This window comes from Semicossyphus pulcher, unplaced genomic scaffold (genome assembly GCF_022749685.1).
Source record: "Semicossyphus pulcher isolate SPU_LCO1_2020_fin unplaced genomic scaffold, fSemPul1.0.p SCAF_11, whole genome shotgun sequence".
NCBI lineage: Eukaryota > Metazoa > Chordata > Actinopteri > Labriformes > Labridae > Semicossyphus > Semicossyphus pulcher.
Window position 1 is genome coordinate 19,420,914 of NW_027211615.1, and position 23,192 is coordinate 19,444,105.

Sequence of the window (23,192 nt, forward strand, 5' to 3'; positions counted from 1 at the left end):
GGTGGACATTCCTGCAGTCAGCATGCCAATTGCACGCTCCCTGAAAACCTCTGTGGCATTTTTGAGTGGCCTTTTATTGTGGCCAGCCTAAGGCACACCTGTGCAATAATCATGCTGTCTAATCAGTATCTTGATATGCCACACCTGTGAGGTGGATGGATTATCTTGGCAAAGGAGAAGTGCTCACTAACACAGATTCAGACAAATCTGTGAACAATATTTGAGAGAAATCGGCCTTTTGTGTACATAGAAAAAGTCTTAGATCTTTGAGTTCAGCTCATGAGAAATGGGAGCAAAAACAAAAGTGTTGCGTTTATATTTTTGTTCAGTGTATGTCTGTGGAAATGCCGTGTGTGTGTGTGTTGTGTGCGTGAAGATTCCCACAGGGCAGTCACCCGGCAGTGATGTGCCGACCTGCCTCCTCCATCCACAGCAGCCGTTTCATCATAGCTGCCTGTCAAAGTGAACAAATCAAACGAATCAGGGCGAGCTTTCAAACTCTTAAATAATCGCTCCACATCTGTAGCTCGAGCCGCAGCGAACGCAGCTGTCAGCACATTCTGTGAAACTTGGGATTACAGGATGATGAGCATTGTTGTTTAAAAAAGACAACAAATAAACAGAAGAGTAGGACACGGGGAGGCGAGAGAAGAAGAGAGAGGCTGGGAGTGGAATCGGTGTGTCTATTGACCGAGTCGTTACAATCTATGTCTGACTTGATGAATATCAGCCAGGAGAAGCTCGTGCCGAGCTCAGCAGGGACAGACCGGCTCACTGCAGACCTGACTGAGTACTTTTAAAAGTCAGCTCATGACTGGAAAACACATAAATATCAATTGGAAGTTATTATTCCCATATTTCCATGCTTGTTTGTTTTTTAATGGTTACCGCTGTTACCCGTAGGACCACTCAAATGATTTTGTTTCTGAGAACTGAGAGGACTGTTGGTAGCTGCGTTGTGGTCATGTTGTTTTTGTTTGTAAAAGTGTTAAAATAAGGAGCAGATGAAGGACAGTCTCTGAATGTGTTTGGGGTCACAGACTGCTCTGTCGGGCCGCCTGCTGCCACACTGAGCATGTGCTGCCGCTCCTCGCCTTTCCTCTAATGTCATTTTAAAGCTTCCTTCCACCTCACTGGCCTTGTCCAACCTGCTTCTCTTCTCTCTCACCTTGTGCAAACTGGCAAAGACACACATATGCACATGACAAGAAAACCCACACACACTTACACACCATTGTTAGAGAGGGACACAAATGAACGTTCAACATTACACACATTCAATGACACCCAGCCGCTTCCTCTCTGCACAGGAAGTTCATCTTCTAGTCAGCTCACATCAGCCGTCATCAGGGGAGCGTGCAGCTCTGGAGCTGCTGGTGGATGCTATTAAGATGCCTCGCTGAGTTAAGATCAGTGTGTTAGTTTGTTACAGCGAGACCAGCACAGCCTCACATCCAGAGCCGACTCACCTTTACTCTGCTGTCACCGTCTCATTCAAACTCTGGCCTCTGTAAGATTTAAATGATTCATGTTTGTTCACTGTTGGACCGAGCAAATTGGCACTGCAGCATTACTGTCCATTTCTATATTAGTTGTTTGCACCTTAGCTATGATGCTACCTAAGTGAGAAAACTATTGTTGACAAAATGAAAAAAATAGTGACTGTTTACAAGGCTAAACTATGTATGTGCTGGGGGTGTTTATTCAAGGGAGATATCTCCCTCTTTTAGACAGTTATCACACGTTATTAAAAGTAAATTTAGGATTCAACCTGCTTTCTTATTGGATCAAGTTACTTATTGGTAAATGATGTTACTCTAATAACAGCTTTTCACGTCTGGACACTGACTGCATCTCTCCCACCTTGTCTATAGACTAAAGCAGCTACTATAAAGCTCACACAAGTACCAGTATTATTAGTGATGCATAAATATTCATTTTGATTCAACCACATGAATAAACTGCAGCATGTCAGGTTGTTTAAAACAGTTATTAAAGACTCAGGCAGTTTGTGATAGCGGCACTGAGAGCATTAATCACAGCGAGCACATTCATTAAACCCTCCCCTCTCCTTCCTCTCCCTCTCCCTCTGTCTCTCCTTCACTTGATAGAGTGCAGACCATCTCCACCACATCCTCACTGCTAATTACACAAAAGTAGGCTACATCTTTCACCAGCACCAATATAATACTGAATCTGTTGTTTTTGTATTTTAAAATCTCAACTTCCAATCTGCCGCCTGGGATCAGTGTCTGTGGTGAATTAATTAAAGTGTCTGTGGTGTTGTGCTGGGCGATTATCTTAAAGCTCCACATCAGGATTAGCTAAAGCAGAACTCTGAATATTACGTTTCCAAAACAGGCTTAACTTTGAATAAGAAATGCATTAATTCTCCAGTATTTCCTTATTTTCTTCTTCTTGAACTCTCAGTAGCTTTATTGGATTTTAATTCCAATCACTGTGGACTCACTGTGTGCAGGTAATTCTCTTAAATAAAACACACACTGTGATATGCTTTTGTGTTCTCTTTGCACAAGTCCATATGGGAGCTACAAATTAATGATTCTGACTCAAACATTTTACCACAGCAGAGAGTGTGCAGATGTAGCTGAACACCTTCCTTATATCGTCTCTTTAACTTTGCTGAGAACAGCCTCCATTCAGAAGTTTTCACGGTTTTAAGCAAAGCTCCGGCTCTCAGGAGGGAAGCTGCTCTCCCTTCCTTCTTCCTGTTATCGTATTAACGAGCCCCATACATTATATTCCCCCACTGTTAAAATAGGCACAGAGGATAGCTCATTAAGATTGATCATTCCTCGTCACCCTCCTCCATGCAGAACGCAGCGCTGGCTTCATTAATCACCGGGATTTTCAAGATAAAGCTCAGCGGCGGCACAGTGGCAGGACTGGGAGCCTGACAGCCTCGGCTGCTACGTGCATCATCACAGACGCGGTGCAGCCGAGGAGCAGGCAGTCTCCCTTACACGCTAGAGGGGCCACCACGCCTCCCTCCCTCCTCTATACTCTGCTCAACCTACACTCCACTCCCCCACCTGTCCTCCTCACTGCAATTTTCTGTCTATTTCTTTCACTCCCCTCCCATGCTGAGCATCCTCTCCAGCCCCCCGCCATGCTAACATCCACCTGCTACACATACCCACTTATAGCCTCTGCTTTCTTTTCCTGCCTCCTCTCTCTTTTTTCATCTTCTGTATCTCTTTCCTCACTGTACTCACCACATGGTCCATACATACACCATGCTGAAGTTGTTCGGAATCTCTTTAATGGGTTGTTTTTAAGCATGGCAGCTTTGGTTAGCAAAGTGGCTTTAAAAGGTTTGAGAAGAGAGGATTAAGGAGGAACAAATACAGGCCAGATAGCTCTCTGACAGCTGGACCAAATTTCTGATGGCTGTTTTCATCTGAAACGTGCAATCATACTGACTCTTGTTTTATTACCTGGAGAAAAGCCTGAGCTAGCACCCAGTATTTAATGCAAAATCTATGTCTCTACATTTAAATCATCTGTTACTGATGAATTAGAGGGACAGAAAATACGAGTTTGGTTCCCATGCTTTCCCAGGTCTCACACTGGAACAGTGCCATTTGCCTACATGAGGCGTTCACTGCCCTCAGGTGTGTTGGAGCAAATTGATCTGGGTGTAAAGTAGTGTCAAAGTGAAAAGAGGTTCCACCTTAAATGTGTCTGAATCTCGAGCACCTCGTGTCAGAGACGATCTGATGTCCCAGATTAATCAGCACGAGTCAGATGTCGATGTGTTATTCCTCACATCAGCCATGAAATAAGTGCTAATGCATTTTCAATGAGGCCGAGTGTAAACACAGCAGATGTTAGCAGGAAGCCAGTCAATAGTGGATGTTTCTCTCTAATGAGAAGCATAAAATGCAACAGGGAGAGAACTCGGGATCCAAAACAGCAGCAGACGTGCTGCAACATCTCAGCAGAAACATCCAGAAGAAGTTCAGCAGTATAAGCTCGTTAATGTTCACAGTGTGCTCGTTATCTGAGAGGATAGTCTCACTTTGTCATTAAACTTTTAAATGCATGCAGGAAATCTAATACATACTAATGACACGATGAGACATAATGATAATGATAATAATTACAATAATATTTGCAACATCAGCAAGAATTTGCCCTCTCTCAGACTTATTTTTTATTTTTGAATTAGACTTAGATTACAACTTTACAAGGGCAGAGCATGCTGTACACGTTTTGTATTCGTGGGACAGTTGAGTCGTCTAACAGATTTTTTTCTATCCGTGGAGAAAGAGAGAGAGAGAGTAAAGAGGCAGATGAAAGGGAGGAGAGGAGGAATGAATGAAAGAAAGAGATGTGTTGAAATGCAAAGCTTACTTGCCTGACTCCACCTCAGGCTCCAGCAGCTCATCTCAGGTGTGCAGTCTGCTGAGAAGACTCCCACATACAAGCTAACCCCAGCACTAACCTTTCTGCTCGGGCTGCTGTGACTTTCACAAAGTTACCCAGTAAACACACGTTGTCTTCAGGGGGAGATGTGACATTTATCTCACGCTGCACTGCTGACATTAGCTGTTGTTGTTTTTCTGTGTGTGTGCCAGAGTGTGTAGTTGTCTGACCTGCTGTTTAGGGTCAACATGGAGGAAATGTAACCCAATGAGGCGAGTGTCCTCCGAGTGCAAAGCTGGTACAGAATGTACACAAACCAAACTCATAAACACAGCTGAGGTGTGAACACAAGCTGGGGAGCAGATCTACTTTCACTCTCTCACACACACTGGCAGCGCTGCTCCAACACTAGTGTGTGTCTGCTTCCAGAATGTGAAGGGTGGAGGAGGGCTTGAGACAGCTGATGCTGCTTCTTCCAGGCTGCAGTTGGAGGCAGCGGAGGAGAAAGTAACTTGAAACTGTGAATTAATATTTAGAGTGTGTTTGCACTTTGTTTTATTTTAGGTTTATTTGCTCTTCAAATGCTCAGTACACCTCCTAACACCATGACATGTTGCTAGTGTCTGTTTAATGACCGGCTCAGCTCCCAACAACAACCATGTGTCCTGTCATGGTGGTGCTTTGCTGACTGACTGTAAACTGTCCAAGAAAACCAACAGATATGGTTGATAGTTAAGTTTAGGTTTGTGTGGAGACTTTTAAAAGACAATATATGAATGTTTGCTACCAGTGCCTGAGGTGATAAAAGATCCAGTCTGGCATTTCATCATGCAGAAAGCAGTTCTTATAATATGTAAAAAGTTCTTGAATTTTCCTTTAATAAAGCTTCCAAAACAAACTTATACTAACAGAAATAGATGCCACAATAAGACACTAAATCTCAAACTCAAGGCATTTTAGACTAATTGTAATTTGTTAATAGAGGATTAGTCAGTGTGGTTATGACCCCATTTATCCACATTCATTGGAGATGTTAAATAAACTTATAAGGGTGCTTTCACACCTTAAGTCTGTTTGTTTGATCCGAATCAGAGACCAAATTGTTACATTGTTACATTTTTCCTAAAGTTTGGTTGGTGTTCACACGGCAGCTTTTACTAGCGGACCAAAAGTTTTGATGCGCGAGGAAACTGCTCTCTGATTGGTCAGAATTTCCACGTGGGAAACCTCCCTGAAGTAAACAAGAGGGAGAGCACACTCAACACAATCGCGGATGGGGAGCTGGTTTAGCTCAGTTGGTAGAGCAGGCTCACCATGTATAGAGGCTGTAGTCCTCGACGCACTGAATGCAGGTTCCTTCCTCCTGGTCTGCCGATCCATTTGGTGCATGTTATCCCCCACTCTCTGCTCCCCACATTTCCTCTCTCTCTTAAGCTGTCTTATACAATAAAGACAAAAAGGCCAAAAAAAATAGTCTTAAAAAAAGACAAAAAAATTTGATTGCTCAGCCCATATTTCTATTTCCTTGTCGCTCCCCCACATCTGTCCTCTACTCATCTTGCTGCCTGGCTGTCGGATGTCTGTCTCTGCCAGTTTCAGCAACCGTTCACGAACCACAATGCAATATTTCTTGCTTTGCTTCCTGTATTTGGTCCTTCTTTACAGAAAACCAGAGTTCGATTGCGTGTTCACCCCTGTCCAAACAAACCGGACTTTCAGAGTAAAGTCCAAATGTCCGGACCAAAGCTGTCAGGTGTGAAAGCACCCTTAGTTTCTCAAGAATTGTTTTTTCAGCGTTTATTACATCTCATTAGTTCATCTCTCTGCCCCACTCTGTTTATGTTCTGTGCTGTTTTTGCTTGTAAATTGTATTTTACCTTTTCTGTCTATGCAGAACTGACGAAATCACACTGAGAGACCGAATAGTGATACATATGTGACCACATTAACCTGACAAATTAACATGAAGCTGCCTCCAAGGTGTTGTTGGAGGAATATCAGAATGTTTACTAACATTTCATGAATCATATGAGCGAGAGGGGAAATATGTCAAACACATTTTGGATCTGCTTTGATGCCCAGATCACTGAGATGTGACATTTATGAAACAGAGCATGAAAACTTGCCACGGTTTGTCGTAGTTGGCACCATGCAAGTTCACATTTTATTCAGGTCCACAAATAGGCTTAAAAACCGCCACAGAGGAGATCAGCACTGACGTGTCACAGAGCATTTAAAGGGACCACACACACACACACACACACGTACACGCACAGAAAAGTCGTTTTCCAGGTGTGGAAATCTGTAAACACCTGTGATGATACTTCATTGGATCTTGCAAGCATTAACTCAAAGCAATTACACCTACTGTATTCTTTAAATGCTTCAGTGGTTACTTTAAGTCCACTTGGCGTTCCTGTCATGTGACCTGACAAGGTGACAGGTGTTGCCTCTGTACTCCCTAATACTCCCTTTAAGAGAAGCACGCTGCTGTGTTGTAATAAATACTTCTGAGTGCCTCTGGTTCTCCTGGAACATTTTAATTGGACGTGAAAACAGGCATCATGACCGGATTTGATTTTTTAGTTTGAGATACTTTCAGCTGAATAAACTCTAAACTTCTCTTTGAATTATTTTGGAACAGAAGTCATGTCCCAGTTATTCTTGTGGAGGAGTTATTCCTGTGGTGCATCTGTTGTAGGTTAGACTCACTCACACTGATTGCAAAGAGAGAAGATAGATTTGCACACTTTGTTTTTATTTTTATTTATCTGGATTAAGGTAGGAGAAAAGCATATTGCATGTGACAGTGCTCTCGTTTGCTGGCCACAGGAGTCTCCTTTCACTAAAACCTGTTTGAGGGAGTATGACCGCTCGTCACCTTCTGTCCCCTCTGTCTGGTTAATGAGGACGCCACTGCACCAGCCAGGACCAGAGGGAGAATATCTCCTCTCTTTTTACTCCACACAAAAACAAATAACAGGAGAACGTTACATGACATCCTGTCACAGTGTTGCAGCAGTTCAACGGATGCTCACAGGGCTCTATGTGTTTGTGTTCTTCCTCCTCTGAGCCTGCTCTTGTGTTTGCCTCCACGTTCTGCTTGTGCCATTTTCTGTTGCTTGTGTGTGGTTGTGTACATATACACATCTGACCCTTGGTCCAGAGTGTGCAGACAGGACAGAGCAGAGCTGAGCTTTCTGCTCCTCCAGGTCTTTTCTTGCAGTCTGATTGGAGAAGGCAACAAAGGCCCAGACGGCGTCTTTGAGGGGCACAAGCTCCTCTCTCTCTATCTGTGTCCCCTGTTCCCTCCCCTGGCTCAGTCCAGGCTGGCTGACAGCAGTGCTGAGGCTGCAGCAGCTCAGCTCAGCAGATTGGAGCAGGGGGAATATAAAGCGTCCTCATCATGGACTATTCTATAAGGCTGTATGGTGCCACTGCTGCCTTACAGACATCAGGACAGAGAGACTCGAGGGGTCAGTATGATTTAGCAGTGTACTGTATCCTCCTTTGGATTTTGGCTGAACAGTAAAAATGAGAGACTCCTATAGAAATACATTTTGAAATATATTTAAACTAATTGTCATTCAAGAAGAGTTTATTTGAGTAAAATCTAATGACTTGACTCTGTTATTAATTCTTAAGATCATCCATGCAGCGATTTAGGAGAGAATTAGTTGCATCAAGTAAAGACTTTTCAATTACTTAATAAGGCTTTTTTTCAAAATCTTATACAACATTGAAGCATTTCCGAGGGGATTTACCCAACTGAATTTTTAGACCCAAGAAAACGACTTGTTCTTGTCAGAATATTCACATCTAAAATGAAATAAATAATAATAATAAAAATAAAACACGTTTCTAGAAGAAATAATGTCGTGTCAAAATCTAATACAAAATGTGAACTTTTTAAAAATATAAAAATGTATTCAGATGTTACCTTAGATAGGCCCTTCGAGCCTTAATAAACATACTGTATTTTAAACTATTTTGTCCTAATACAGATGAGCTATATTAGATGAAGCTTAGTAAGGGGATTTAAACATGCAAATTTGATTTAATATAATTCCTTTTTGGGGGAATCCAACAACATTGAAAGCTTTTTGCTTGGAACTTATCAAAAGGTTTTTGTATGAGAAAGAATATTTGATCTCTCTCAGTCAAATCTGCTTCAGTGCACAGACAGTGTATATAAAAAATCATTCATTTCATTTGTCTAGATTTTAATTTAATTAATTTAATAGTAATCATAGTAATCATCTTGTAAATGGTACATTTATGCAAACAAGTAGAACATTGATTGAAGAAATTCTAAGATTTTCTTAGAAGTGATTTTATGATGACTGATTTTCAGTTTATTATTTCAATTTACCCATCTTGCCATGAAATGTAAACAAATAAAAAATAATTAAGTAGAATTATATAGTGTTTATTTAAATAATAGTTTTTAAATGTTTGATAATAATTGGGTTATCAAAAATAGTTTATATCAAATACAGAAGCCGCATTTATTATTGAAAAAATATTAAGTAAATAGAACTCAAGTCAACAAACAATATATTTTGTAATCTCATTTGTATCAATCAATTAATTAATTTTTTGTCCCTCGACTGCATTAGAAGAAATATCTATGAACAGCTGAATAGTTTTATTAGATTTTCTAATTACTTACAAAAAATGTAATTTCAATTTCATACATGGTGTTGGAAACGATCCTGCACTGCTTCAGTATAAAATGTGTTGTACTGAAGTCTTTGTCCAAGCTTAATAAAATCACTGTGTCAGGTCTGTACATGGAGTTATTGATCAGCTAGCGTGGTTTGTTCTGGGTAGTTAAACTGCGAGCGTTGGTGTGGATTGATTGTTGAAAGTTTAAAAGAGAACAAAAAGGTCAGAGTGAAGCCATCAGAGTCCTCTCTGCTGCAACACATCGAATGTCATCCAGTCGTACATAAAAGTGGACGTGTACATGTTTTTTATTTCATATTATTTTTTATAAATAACTTGTCCAACAAACGTGCAGCCCAAAGTGTTTTACACAAACGACAAATTTAGAACAATAATTGACAATTTTGCAAGACTAGAAAATTACAATAATAAAAACACTAAAATGTTCAGGCAAAGATGAAATTCATACCAGTGAAAAGGCTTTTGAAAAAAATAAAAAAACTATGATAAAAACGTATTTTTCGTTTAATTCTACTTATTATTTATTTTGTTAACATATTGCTCGCTGAGGTAAATTACCTTAAATAATGTTGTATTAATCTAAATAATTGTGCTAACACACAGTTGTAGATTGAAAATGTACATTAATGGAAACACATTCCAGTGTCGGCAAAAACTGTGTTTTACATTTCTAATATTTAACATTAGATTTAGAAAAATGTGTAAAATAAATGACTTGACTCAGTTCATTTTCTGAGTGGTGTATAAAACATCACATAGCCCTGCCGTGTACCAGTATGTTTAATGTAATTTTAACATCCCAAAAAAGCTAAATAAGACAAAAAAAACTATTGTATTAAATACATTATCAAACCTGTAGCTTTTTACTCATAACTTTTACTTCTCCTTATTTAGTATTTTGTTTTTACTTTACCTTACTTTCTTGTTTTAATATTTAAATATTATGATACAAAGTTGTAGATTAAATTTAAAAACACATTCCAGTGTCCCAAATTGTTTTAACTTGATTTTCTTTAAAAAAAAAATTGACATGGGAAAGGGAAAATTTTAAAAATACTTTTTTCAGTACACGTAACAAAAACACATAATGCAACCCTGCCTTCTACCAATGCTTTTTTTTGCTGTAATTTGCTGACATTTGTACCCGATTATTGGCCTTGACTTTTTAGCACATTGCACACAGTACTTAAAGAAATGTACATAAATATTATGAGCTTACAAGGACGCATCTTAAATATACATTTTGGTGTGAACACAAAATGGCGGGTCAACAGAGGAACATGTAAAATACATGTAGAACCTTAAAATGGCTCCAAGTTCAGCAACCAATAGTGTGCTGCCTCGCCCTTTTACAGCAGCCGATCACAGCTCAGTGAGAGGGCGACTACACCTTAACGTAAGAGAAGGACGATGCGCTCTGATAGGTTGCTGGAAACCTCACCGAGGACCCCATTGGCCCCAGCGCTCAGATGTTTTAGAGTAGAGTTACTAGGCTGAGCAGCAGAGTTGCCATGTTTTCATTCCCCCGTGCGCTGTGTCGACCAATCAGAAAGAGCCAGCTCAGGTCCTCGGCACTATAGTGAACAGTTTAGAGGCAGGAAACTACGTAAGCACATTTTATCACTGTTTGCAGTCTGTGATATTCTCCAGAACTGTCGCACAATATTCCCAATGAGCATTTCTGTTTACTCCCTACAAAACAACCCTACACCTGTTTCCTCCATGTGGACTCCCCTCAGGAGATTCTTCTTTCAGAGTATTGAGACGTCTGCTGTTTCAAAGCCGCTGTGGTCCCATTGAACACGGCTGTGCCTCCATACACTCCATGCCAAAGCTGAGAATGGGGACGCCATGTGCAGTTTCATGGCCCCCGGTGTTGACGAGGTGTTCTGGGGGGGCCATGATTATCTTTTCCATCAGGCATTCAGGTGTGTCTGCACGGCTCCGAGGGAGGCGGCCATTGTTTGCTGACACGCTGAGTTCTCTGTCTCCCCCTCTGACTTTCTCTATTCTTGGGGCAAAAGGATGCTATGCGCTGTGGCTGATTGGAGGTGAAAGCCATGTCGGTCTTTGGAGAGTCACTAATGCAAATTCAAACTTTGTGTGGGCATGGACTGTGAATAGTGAATACACACAGTGATCAGATAGCTGGCGGACTGACAGGCAGCAGCGGTGGAGAGGAATTTGGAGAGCGGAGAGAGAGACGGATGAAAGACGAGGCAAACGCAGCCTTTGTGTTTGCATGTGTACGTACGGCTCGCTCTAACTCATGCTGCTGTGCATCGAGTCCAAACACAACAGACATGTTGTCAAAAACTGGATCTGTTGTTGTGTTTTTCTCCTGTTTGGTATTCAGCATGTTTAATAACCAGCTCATTTTCTTTCTGCTCGTTAATTCATTGATGCAAAAACTGTGAAGGATGCAGCGCTCAGAGAAAAGGCTTTTACCAAACACTCCCCTGAATGCACCTTATTTGTCATGAGTCTTTATTCTGTGTAATTTCATCTGCTGAATGAATTCAGAGCTGAGCTCCCAGTGTCAGTCAGGAGAATGGAAGGAGCTAAATGAGAGCATATTTCAGCCAAACAGAGGGAGAGAGTCATTCTGGGTTAATTAAATCTCTGCTTTGAGTCTGACGTGAACACAGACCTCTTTCAGGATGATAAAGACAAACTCCTTTCTTTCAGATATCACCAATACAATCACAGTTTTCCTACATTTAATGGCTGCATAGATGAGTAAAGCCCATATTCTACATACACACACATCTTGCTTGTTACTCCTTAGAACAAATGAGTCGCTTTGCTTCTGTTCAGATTTGCCAAGAATTATGAAAGTAGTTTCAAGATGAGTTAAAAGAAAGCAAAGTAAGCCTTTGTGCTGATCAAGGGAGGATTTTCCACCTTCCTGATCTAAATCATCATGCAGGGGTCGACAATGAGCACAATTTTCCACTGGCACTCCAAGCCAGTAACTTGACAAATTCACTGGCCCTGCCATTTAAACCACTGGCCCTGAAATTATTTGTTATTTCGGTGTTATTTTAACATCAAATTTTGTTTCTCTGTAAGGGTTCTTATTAATGAATATGTGTTCAATTGTGGAAATATTAAAAACCCTAAATTAAAAAATAGACCAACATAATCATATGGGTAAAAAGAGGCTTCATTTACCAATCTTTGCTCAGCAACTGTGACACCCCGAGAATAAGTAGTAATAGATTGAGTATGTGACCTACCATTACTGACGCTGTTCAAATGTATGTTTAATTATCATGATCAGCCCGTGAGAGTAACTTTTTGAAACAAAATCTCACTGTCTCCTACTTCCTGTAGTCCGCGACACGTCCACTCTGTTAACGGTCTGTTTATGTAGCCACAGCGCTAACGTGCACCGGGACGAGGTGCCGCTGATAACGGGAATACACACACTTATTGCCATCTCACGTAACTGCCCATCTGCCTCGATCATCCCGCAGGCGCATCTGTGATGGCCGGAGCGTCGCGTGCATGTTTACAGTTCACAGGCAGGTGACTGACACACAGACTCTGCATGCACAGCGGTCGGTTTACTCTGTGCTCTCATTAAAAGCTGCACTATGTGATATCAGACGGACTGTTCCCGTTGTTCTATGTGTGGGAAACAGTGCTATGGGTGTTAAGTGGCTCACCAGCATTGGGGGAAGTAAATCTCCCTCACGTGTGTATGAAAACTAAAACTTGTGGGTTTATACTAGTCCGCGGTAGTCAATCAGCGTGTTCTGGAATGACAGCTGATCTATCGCAAGTGCAGCGAGTAGCGTGTAACGTGTTGTTGACAGCAGCAGCCAAAGTACCTGCAGTGATGCTGACATCGGATAGAGATTACCGCGGGATTCTGCGTAGAAAGTAATTAGTCCCGTTCATCAGAACTGTGAATGTCGGGAGGGCTACTATATTGTTTACATTGTGGGCTTGTGGATCCTACTGACACACAGGGCCAGTTAAATAGTTAATCTACTGGCCCGGGGGGTTACAAACATACCGTCGGGCCACCAGGCCAATGCTTATGTCGAGCCCTGTCATGTATCTCCTTCTTATCTTTCCCCAGCAGGGAATATGTGCCTTTAACACAGACTGTGCTTTGTGCCAAATAGTTGTTTCCCCTGCAGCCTGCAGTCTCTATAAAATCTGTTCATTCTAAGAGGACAGTATGGAAGCTGACTCCCTCTATAATCATCCACATTATTGTGTCTGTAGCTCTCTATTTGAATCTCTCAGCGTTCTCTTTTAGTGGCGTTCTCGATAGGAGATTAACAGAGCTACAGTGTTGGTTCTCCCTCCTGAGGCTGCAGAACAAGTTGCTCATCTCCTGCTGGTTTTCCCTCTCAGCTTCCCCTCATGGTGCCTCATTAAGTCGCAGAGAAACAAGAGCCTCCGACCCGACGCTACAGTAAGGACAGGCCTAACATGGAGCTGCGATACCACATTATACAGCTCATTGTGTACCGCGGACTTCAACAGCACACAGTTTGCTCAGAGCATGTTTTCACAGATTGTGTGTTTTTCCCAGAGTTGAAGAAAAGGCTGGTGCGATTGAGAGAAAAGAAGCGGGTGTTTGGATTTGTGGATAAGCAGTTGTTTTCTCACTGAGCGACGTTTGAAGGTCAACTCTTCTCCGAGTAGGGCGCTTGTGAGAAGCCAAAGAATTAATTTCAGTGTGAATAATGCATCGACAGTGTCTCTGTTTTCAGCCCACATCTCTTTTAGACGCTTTTTAACCTCATTCAGCTTCCCTTCATTGAAGCTGTCGCTCTGCAGTGAACATTAACAGAGGTCAAACACACTTATTCAAGAGTCTTTGCATAATAATGACAGCTTTTGATCTCATTTACAGTCCTATGTTATCCACAAGCATGCTTTGGGTGTTGCATATGTCTCAGTACATTATAGAATATAAGAGCTAATTATTTCCTTTTTTACATGCACGCTTTTCTGTTACATATTTATATTCATACCTCATTTTACATCTGCTGAAACGTTTGATCAGACCTGCACACATCACTTCTTCTCTATCAGATAATGAACGTTGTTTCTTTAGACTGTCAGCAATATTGTGTCTCACAATCTGCACTTTTCAACATTGTGTTCTGTTTCTTGTTGTCATGTTATTGTTGCTCATGTTTGTACAGAAGAGTGAAACATTTCTAAACCCAAATGTGGCGTTGTCTGTTTGTTCTTCTTGTTCTACAGAGATGTTGAAGGAGTTGAACCAGCAGCGCAGAGCGAAAGAGTTTACAGACCTGAAAATAATTGTTGAAGGCAAAGAGTTTGAAGTCCACCAAAATGTTGTAGCTTCCTGCAGCTTGTATTTCAAGGACCTGGTCAAAAGGTTTGCCTTCTCTTCCCCCCTCCCACCAGCTGTTGATCCAATCTGTTCTTTTCATAGGGCGCATTTGTGTCGCTTCTTTTCCCTTCCCCTCTCTCTCTTGCAGGTGTGTGAAGACTTTGGTTCCTAGCACAGGGCCAGCAGCCATTCCTTCCTCTTCCCGCTCAAATGAATGTATCTGAAAGCAGAGAATAAAGGTCAAACCTGGTCATTACCTTTCCTCCACATGTAGGGCCATTTAACCTCATTTCCATTTTAATGAGCAGTGAAAATGTTCCATGACTGGGGATGTTTGAAAACCCACTAAAGGGCCAAAACAACAGAATCACACATTCTACACTTTGGGTGGTAATTTACCTAAGACACGCTGTCTTCTGTGGGCACAGGGGTTTTAGTCTCTAAAGGTACTTCATTTTTCTGTTGCCAATTCTTCAGTTTATGCTGCAAAACAGCCTTTTCATATGCTAATAACTCTGGTTAGTGTAATAAAAAAAGACAATGGACAAAAAAAGCACATCAAAGACAGCTTACTGAAGCTCCACTTTCACAGGTTAACACCACCCTTCACTCATGTTCACTTGATGTGGATCTAACTATTCCCCGAGTATTCTGCCCTTCATACTCCATATTTTTGGTCTTTATGTGCTGTTTTGTTTTTGTTGTAAAGTGTGAGTGTATATGTGTGTGTGTGTGTGTGTGTGTTTGTGTGTCAGATACAGACTCTTACAGTGTCTCTAGATATGTGTGTGAACATGTGTGTGAGTGTCTAAAGTCTTATAGTATAAATATGTCTATTTTTATCTTTTGTTTTCCGGAGAGGGAATGCCATAATTCCCCCATGTCCTCATCCTTACTTCAAATCCTTGCAGGTGTTTTCAGCTTGGTTAAAAGTCCCTGGAACCAAAGTTGTCTTGCTGCCTTGGTTGTGTTCATGTGTTTGTGTGTGTGAGTGTGTATCTATGTATCTGCATGGTGGGAAATGAAGTGCAAAACAAAGACAAACAGAAAGTTGCTAGCCATAACCGGAACACCTCAGGGAAGTTTGCCACTTTGCCCAGCAGCCATGTTGCCTCCACTGTGAAGCTCAACAGAGAGCTGAGAGCTATATGAGCAGAGAAAAAGACAGTTTTAGTTGTAGCTGTGAGGTTTCATCAGCCAGGAGAGTGATGCAGGCTCGGTCAGAGAGGAGCAAAGAGAGCCAAAGGCCTGTCTGTCATTGACTTACAGCGTCATGTCTGCAGCTCGGGTCACTTTTCTAATGCAGCTGGAATTAAACTGACAATCTACATGGCTCAATGCTGTCCACATCTTTATGAGGTCAAACAAGAGAGCAAGAGAGAGAGACTACAACTCCCTATTTGCTCTGTGTGCGGCCCACTCTCAGTCGTCCTTCTCATTCAGGAGGCGTTCACCACTGTTCAGACCTCGTCAGCTCCCTATAAACCAATGCGTGCATGTGCAAATGAAGCCTGTGTGCGTGTTTTACTGCATGCAGGCTTTAGTGTGTGCGTGTGTGCGTGTGTGTGTGTGTGTGTGTGTGTGTGTGTGTGTGTGTGTGTGTGTGTGTGTGTGTGTGAGTGTGTGAGTGTGAGTGTGTGATGCAAGGACATAATTCTTGTGTGTAATCCAGGCAGGCTGGCATAAGTCAGAGAGAAAGATGTAACATTGGAGGGTACTTAACACTTTTTCTTTTTTTCTTTTTTCTTTTTTTACCTCCCGTCCAAACCCCAACCCACACCCCACACACGCACACACACACACAAGCACACAGACACACACACCAACCTAATTACATTACCTTAAGTTAAAAATGTAAAATGTGTTCAAGAAATCAAATTTTACAGATAATATTTGATGTTTTCCAGCTCTGCACACACTCACCTATATTATTCAGGCCTCCCCTGCAGCATGTGTTCATTCAACCTGCCTTCTTACCCCATGTTACCTGAAGGATGCCCCTTCAAAATGTAGGGACCCCCTGCCTAAAATCCCATCACCCTCCCCTTTAAAGGGCTGGTGCACAGAGCAGGGAGACAGATCATCTCGGGTTATTCCATTTTACCCCTCAAGATTTTCCAATAAGTGTGCTCCGCAGGCATTCAATTTATTGCTCCTGCATCTCTGCACCACAGTGATGTCAAAAGCTTCACATTCTCTGAGCAGTCCTGACTCATGCTTTCATGCTGTTTGTTCCTCTCTGTGTGTCAGACCAGGAGTTTTCTCTGCATGTGAGTCAGAGAGTGTTGTGACTCTGAGCTGGTAGAGAGCTGTGTTAAAGCCCATTACAGTGTCGGCCCTGTGTGAACACTGCAGCTGAGCCCTGAGTGCACTGCTCAGCCCTCTGCTGCTCCTCTCAGCCTGAGGGGAAGACAGGACTCTGTAATACTCCCCTCACATTTCAATTAGGACATTGCTCTGACTCGCTGTATTTAAAGGGCCAGTTCACCCAAATTACTCTCATTTACCTCTTGTGACATCTAGATTTGTTTTTTTTTGTCTCTAACAGATAGACTTAAAGTGTCCCGTTTTAAACCTGATGTTATACATGGAACACAATGGCCTCAATAACAAAAAACAATATTATCCTCACATATCTCTGTAGTGTGAGTACTTCCACAGAATAGATGGTCTTGTCAGACTGTGTGTTTGTGTGTGTGTGTGTGTGTGTGTGTGTGTGTGTGTGTGCTGTGTGTTACAGCTCCCCTCCTTACTTGAATAACTGGAGCATTTTTCACAAACACAGTTCTTTGCCTGAGTGTGCCCATCCATTTTTCTCCCCCCTCACCCTCCCCTCTCTCCTCCTCTCTCTCCTCCTCTGTATCTCCCGTCCTCCCTGACTCCCTATCTCACTATTTAAACTCATGTCTTCAATCAGACGCAGCATAAATATTCACCTCTTTTTAGAAGCTCAGGAAAAAGTCATTTCCATAACATAAGTGCTCAGACAAAACAAGCTGCCACTCGAGCTGCTTCCTGTTGCATTAATTGAGCAGGTTGATGAGCAGCTCTTCTTTTATTTTTACCTCTCTTCTCCCTCCATCACCCTGAACATCACTCCCCCTCCCCTCTCTCTGTCTCACTACCTGCCCCCCTCCCCCAATAACACTCTGTGGCTTTTTGCTTTGCAGGAGGAAAAAGAGTCACTACGTTGGTTTTTCCATCCAGAGACAAATGTTCTTGTCTTTGAGTTTATTTCTGGATGTCCTTCTCCCCTCTCACCTCCTGAGTCGCTTTAACATGACGACTAATGTCTCAGTTCATACACTACAGGCTGCTGATGAGTATTGCAGCGGGGACAAAGTTCTGTTTAGGTGTGATGGTGGATTTTTGTTGGAGGTGGGATTATCTCTTATTTAAAAGACCAAGGCACAGTCATGGAACAACCCGACCCCTCCCTCAGAAGGATGGCTGCTGGCTCCCTGTGGAAGGACCGTCTCACCCTGCCTCCAACCTCTCCTCTCTCATCTTCTCTCTAACATTTCATTCACCTGTCTCATCGAGTTTGTTTTGCTGTCTGTGTCTCACTGAATGCTGACTGTTTGTCAGGACTTCTCATCCAGCAAACTGGGTCCAACAGAAAATTAAAGACACACACACAGAAACAGCTAGAGCTGTATTATTGCACTTACATGAGTGACAGAAGCAAACAACCTCCATCCATCTTCATGGAGGCTGCTTTTCATATTGATGTCCGTAGCTGCAGGAAGAGAGACATAGTCGTGGGGGCAGAGCTTTGATTCCATTTATTTTGCCCTTGAGTGGATTATTGTTTCACATGGGACATTAACCACGGGTGGTGAGCTGTTATTTAACTCTCATACCTCAGCGGGGGGATCCTGCATGTGAACTCATCTCTGACATTTGATCCGGCCCCGTTTTGACAGCAGACCCCCCCCCCCACTCCCCCTGCACATCTCAGGCTCTGCATTACGAAGGATCATATTCTGTTTAATTTGCTCACACAAGCACTCCCTGGCACCTCTTACACCACGCCAGTCTGAGTGGATACTCTGCTCTGATATCCAACACACACACGGCAGCAGCTTGTAGACTCACACACAGCGAGAGCTCTCCAGGCCAACACGCTTTAACCAGCATCCTTTACATTCTGTCACATGTCAGTGTTTGAGCTGTGCTGTCACTTTGTGTCTCTCTGTTTTCTGTCTGATAGCTCAGATGTACCCTGCCATGTATGCATGTCCACCTCTAAAACTATGCATACATGAAGACACACGTGAAAAGCATGAAACAAAGCAATAACGTGTGTTTGCCTAATCTTTATTCAGAGAGGACGTTTTGTTTCAGATGCAGCAACATAGTTAAAATGTGCTCGCTCCATAGAAAAGTAGAAACCATCCAAAGTTGTGTTTCTGTCCCTTTTTCACTTTAAGTTCTTCTTGTGTAACGATTCTCTTCTTTTCTCCCCACTCTCGTACTGGCCCAGCTGTGTTTGTGTGTTCGTGTTGTATCTGTGTCCCTCTCCTCTTCTTCTTTTTGTTTGTTTGTTTCTTCACTTTTCCTCTCAGAGCATCCCTAACTCACCTCTCTCTGCCCTGATTGGTTGCTCAGGTCGTCGGGGGAGACGAGGAGCGGGGAGGTGCTGGAGCTGAACATGAGCAACATCAGTGCTGATGTGCTGGAGCTGCTGCTCGAGTTCGTCTACACAGGATCGCTGGTCATCGACTCGGCCAACGCCAAGACGCTGCTGGAGGCCGCCAACAAGTTCCAGTTCAACACCTTCTGTAAAGTCTGCGTCTCCTTCCTAGGTAGGAGCAGTGTTTGTGTGTGTTGTATGCCTATATCAGCAAGTGTGCATGCTTATTACATCTACACAACCTTTCCTGCTACATGCAGCATCTACAACTGCTTGTATTCTCATTCTTTGTTATTGTTCATGCACAACCTCACGGAACATCTTGTGCTGGATATAATTTCCTCTCCGTCTCTGGCACATGACGCTCCTTACTGTCATGTTTCCAAAGTGAGCAGCCGTCTGAAAATCCTGCCTGCTGACGCTCTCAGTCGGGCATGGTGCCTCTGATCTCGTCCCAGTGGGCGGGGCCAAACACAGGGGCACAATTATATAAAGGTCAGGGAACAATTGTCACCTAAATGTCAAATCGTCTGACCTAAACCGTGATGGAAATCGAGAAATAACCAAACAGATTGATATTCAGACATGGTGTGGAAAGTGTGTGTCTGTGGGGGATTTTGGTAGCCTCGGGGGAGTCACATGAAGCAAAGGGCATGTTCCAGATTTTAGTGGGTTACAAAACAAAAAAGCTGCAAATGTCAGGTTTTGGATTCTTTTTAATAAATAGTTTTGTCTGTCTGTAACACAAGGGAAGTGCATGTTAGGAAAAAGGTCAGCAGCAGGAAAGCAGTGAGAAGAAAGAAAAACGGAACCAGCAGCACGTTATTGATTTGTTTTTCTCTATTTGGGGAAAACAATGAAGAAAACATTGAAGCTTTTTATAGACTTCATTACCAGTGAGACGTCAATTCTTCCTCGACAAGATTTGTGACATTTCGGCTGATGTGAGGGGAGAAATACAGGTGTGTGTGTGTGTGTGTGTCGTGTCCTTGAGAGAAGAGAAATTGATACTGTGTCAGATGTTATTGAAGTTTGTAACAAATACACTGAGGAGGAACAGCAAACATCTCCTCCACCTACTTTTACCCCTTTGACTTTTATTCACAGAACTTCAGATTCAAACAAATAAAAACACTTTTTGTGTTCCTGCAGCTCTGAGAGGAATCATGACTCTTTTACTAACAGAAGATTTAATGTGAATAAATCTAAGTTTTAACAGTTATGAAGATATGTGCAACAATTGTAAAGGTCTTAATTTTTCAGACTCACATTTGTGCACCAAAGTAAACTAGAGACCTGTCTGTCTATCACTGAAGAAACTGTTGAAATGAGTGAGCAACATGATGTTCCCAGTGTGCGAGCATGCACAGTGAAATAACTCTTCATCTGCTCAAATGGCAGAACAGAGGGACATCAGACAGCCTTTAGAGTCCCCACTTTGATGCAGCATGAGGCCCACTTTTATTCACTCTTTGCTTTGGCTTTAGTTTGGTTGTGATTGAACAGATGTGAGGTGACCTTTATTGACTGATATTTGTTTAGGAAAGGCTCTCAGACTTTGTGTTCACTAATAAAAGACCTGCTCTTGCTTCTGTCTGATGACTATTGTTTAATCAGGTTGTTTCAGTGGCCACTGACCCACTTCATCTGTGTGTTTGCCTGCAGGTGTGTGTGTGTTTGCCTGTGTGAAGTTCCCAACCATAACATTTCCCTCTCTTGTGATAAATTGTGTTTTGTGTTAAAAAACTGAAATTACAGACACAGCACCTTAAATGCTGCACTCTCACAAGAGATCACAGACCGCAGCGTAAGTCTTCTCCCTGCTGGCCTGGCTATCAGGACAGTAACATTCAGTGTGTGTGTGTGTGTGTGTGTGCGTATGTTTGTGTCTGTGTATTATACTCTGAGATCTGACTGGACTTCTTTAAAGTGCCCCAGCTAATCCAAAATCCCGCTGACATCCGGCACCTCCTGCCTGGGCTGTGAGCGATCGATTCTGCCTGTTGTTTGTCCTCTGAGCTGTTTTGAGTTCTTGTACTTGTTGCCTCTTACTCTCAGGCAGATACACACCCTGTTAGGCTCTGAGTCTGTGCTGCCTGCAGCTGCTTTTTCTGTTTGAGCTTTTATACGTCAGTGCTGTCTGATGATGTTTTTTCTCTGCCTTAATCAATCTGCCTGTGTCTCTGTCTCTCTCTCACTTTGGTTTCTCTGTCCTCTCTCTGTCTGTCCCTGACCTGGTATACTGACTGCAGAGAAACAGCTGACTGCAGCTAACTGCCTGGGAGTGCTGGCTATGGCTGAAGCCATGAGTTGCACAGAGCTCCATAACATGGCCAAAGCTTTTGCTCTGCAGAACTTCCCCGAGGTGGGTACAGATTTATCATCTTTCCAACAATCCATTCATTCATTCTTTAAGTTCAGTTTTTGGCTTCTTGCTGAGAGTTACTGTAGATGAAAAGATCAATACCACTCTTAAGAATGACCATGAAAGTGAAACTACAACCAGGAGACATTAGCTCAACTTTGTGTAAAGACTGTAAACAAAGGAAAACAGCTAGCTTAGCTCTGTCCAAACCTCAAAAACAGGCCTACAGGCGCCGTTACAGCTTCTTCACAAGTGATGAGGACGAGTAGTGCCGAGTAATGACGAGTTTGTTTGTCTCCAGGTTGCAGGACAGGAAGAGATCTTGAGTGTGTCCAAGGAGGACCTGGTGTCCTACCTGTCCAACGACAGTCTCAACACCAAGGCTGAGGAGCTGGTCTACGAGACGGTCATCAAATGGGTCAAACAAGAGCCCGACTCCAGAGTGCAGGTAATAAAAAAGAGAGCTGATGACTGTGTTTGTGAAGCGTGTGTCAGCTCTGCTCAGATGCTACAGTGTACTTTAAAATGAGCACATGTATGTGTTTCATGAGGTAAAGCCCTTGTTACCTCTGACAGTACAGATACTGTATCTCTGCAGAGCTGTATTAGTGTGTTTGTTCTATCGACTCTCCCTGTCAGCTCTGAGAGGTACACACAGCATAAACAGCAGACATGTGACTCCTCGTTCTCTCTGGGTCGTATTCATCAGCTCTGTGCTTCAGATGAAGCCTAACACAGCAGTTGTTTATAATCCCAGGAGTGCTTTGTCCTCAGAATGAGCTCTATTCTTAGTTACACTTCATTTGTTTGTGACACACTGTACTGCAGGAAAACCAACAAACACAGAAACATCCTCAGTCCTTTTTCTGTGTGCCTAACAGCTGTTTGATTTATTCCTGGAGGCTGTTCATCACAATCAAAGGCTTCTTCCTGTAGATATGTAACGCAATGAGATACAGCATGTCAACTTTTAACAAACGTGGAATCGATAAGCCTCGAGGTCAGAGCGTCGGCCCAAATCCGTGAAAATGAAAATGGACTCACTGGAGAAGGATATCCATCCAGCAGGTAAAAAAAACTCAGTCATGAGATTTTTATGGATTCAGACACAAAACGATGAATTTAAACTGATGATTTTAAAGTATTTTATAGCTGCTTAAAAGTGGAGGTGAGATCATTATCAGATAAATTACAGCCGTCCATCAGTGGAGGAGTCGTTCATTCAGAGTAATGACTCCTCATCAAGCAGCAAGAGAGGAAGAACTGCCTCATATCAGCTGGATCACATTCAGTGCAGACCTCCCAAATCAATGCTGCTTTATTGGCACCCACTTATATGAGGTGGGACGTCAATGTTAGATTTTTTTACCTTTTGGATTAAACATTTAGCAGTTAACATTTGATATGTGGCACTGTGAGATTATGGTGAAATCCATCAGGCCTACTGAGTGTTCTCTAGTGAAGTATTGAGTGAAACACAAAACAGATAACCATTAAAAACAGATGTTGAGCTGCAAACACAAGTGCTAAGTCCAAATAAAAGTTAAGTGACATATTTATGACTGCAATTGAAAGTTCACAAGGCTGATGCATAGTTTTTAGGAGAACATGTGATCCCTGTCATCTGCATCAAAACCGTCCAACTAGCTCCGTCTGGCAGACTCCTGCAATCTCACATTCTGATGGAGAGGTGCAGAGGTGACTCACTCAGATGAAGTAGAAGAAAGAAAAAGAAATGGGACATTTTCCTCGGTTGTCTTAACAGCCCAGCGCACTGGTTCTTGAGA

The 23,192-nt window shown here is 42.5% G+C and overlaps 1 protein-coding gene across 1 annotated transcript in view; it reads left to right on the forward strand.

Moving 5' to 3' along the window:
• LOC138613192 (kelch-like protein 29) overlaps nucleotides 1-23,192 on the forward strand; it is a 125,909-nt gene that overhangs the window by 61,174 nt on the left and 41,543 nt on the right. The window contains exons 5-8 of the mRNA XM_069686811.1: nucleotides 14,311-14,449; nucleotides 19,016-19,212; nucleotides 21,293-21,405; nucleotides 21,707-21,853. Of these exons, the coding sequence (XP_069542912.1) occupies nucleotides 14,311-14,449; nucleotides 19,016-19,212; nucleotides 21,293-21,405; nucleotides 21,707-21,853 (596 nt within the window). The remainder of the gene's footprint in view (nucleotides 1-14,310; nucleotides 14,450-19,015; nucleotides 19,213-21,292; nucleotides 21,406-21,706; nucleotides 21,854-23,192) is intronic.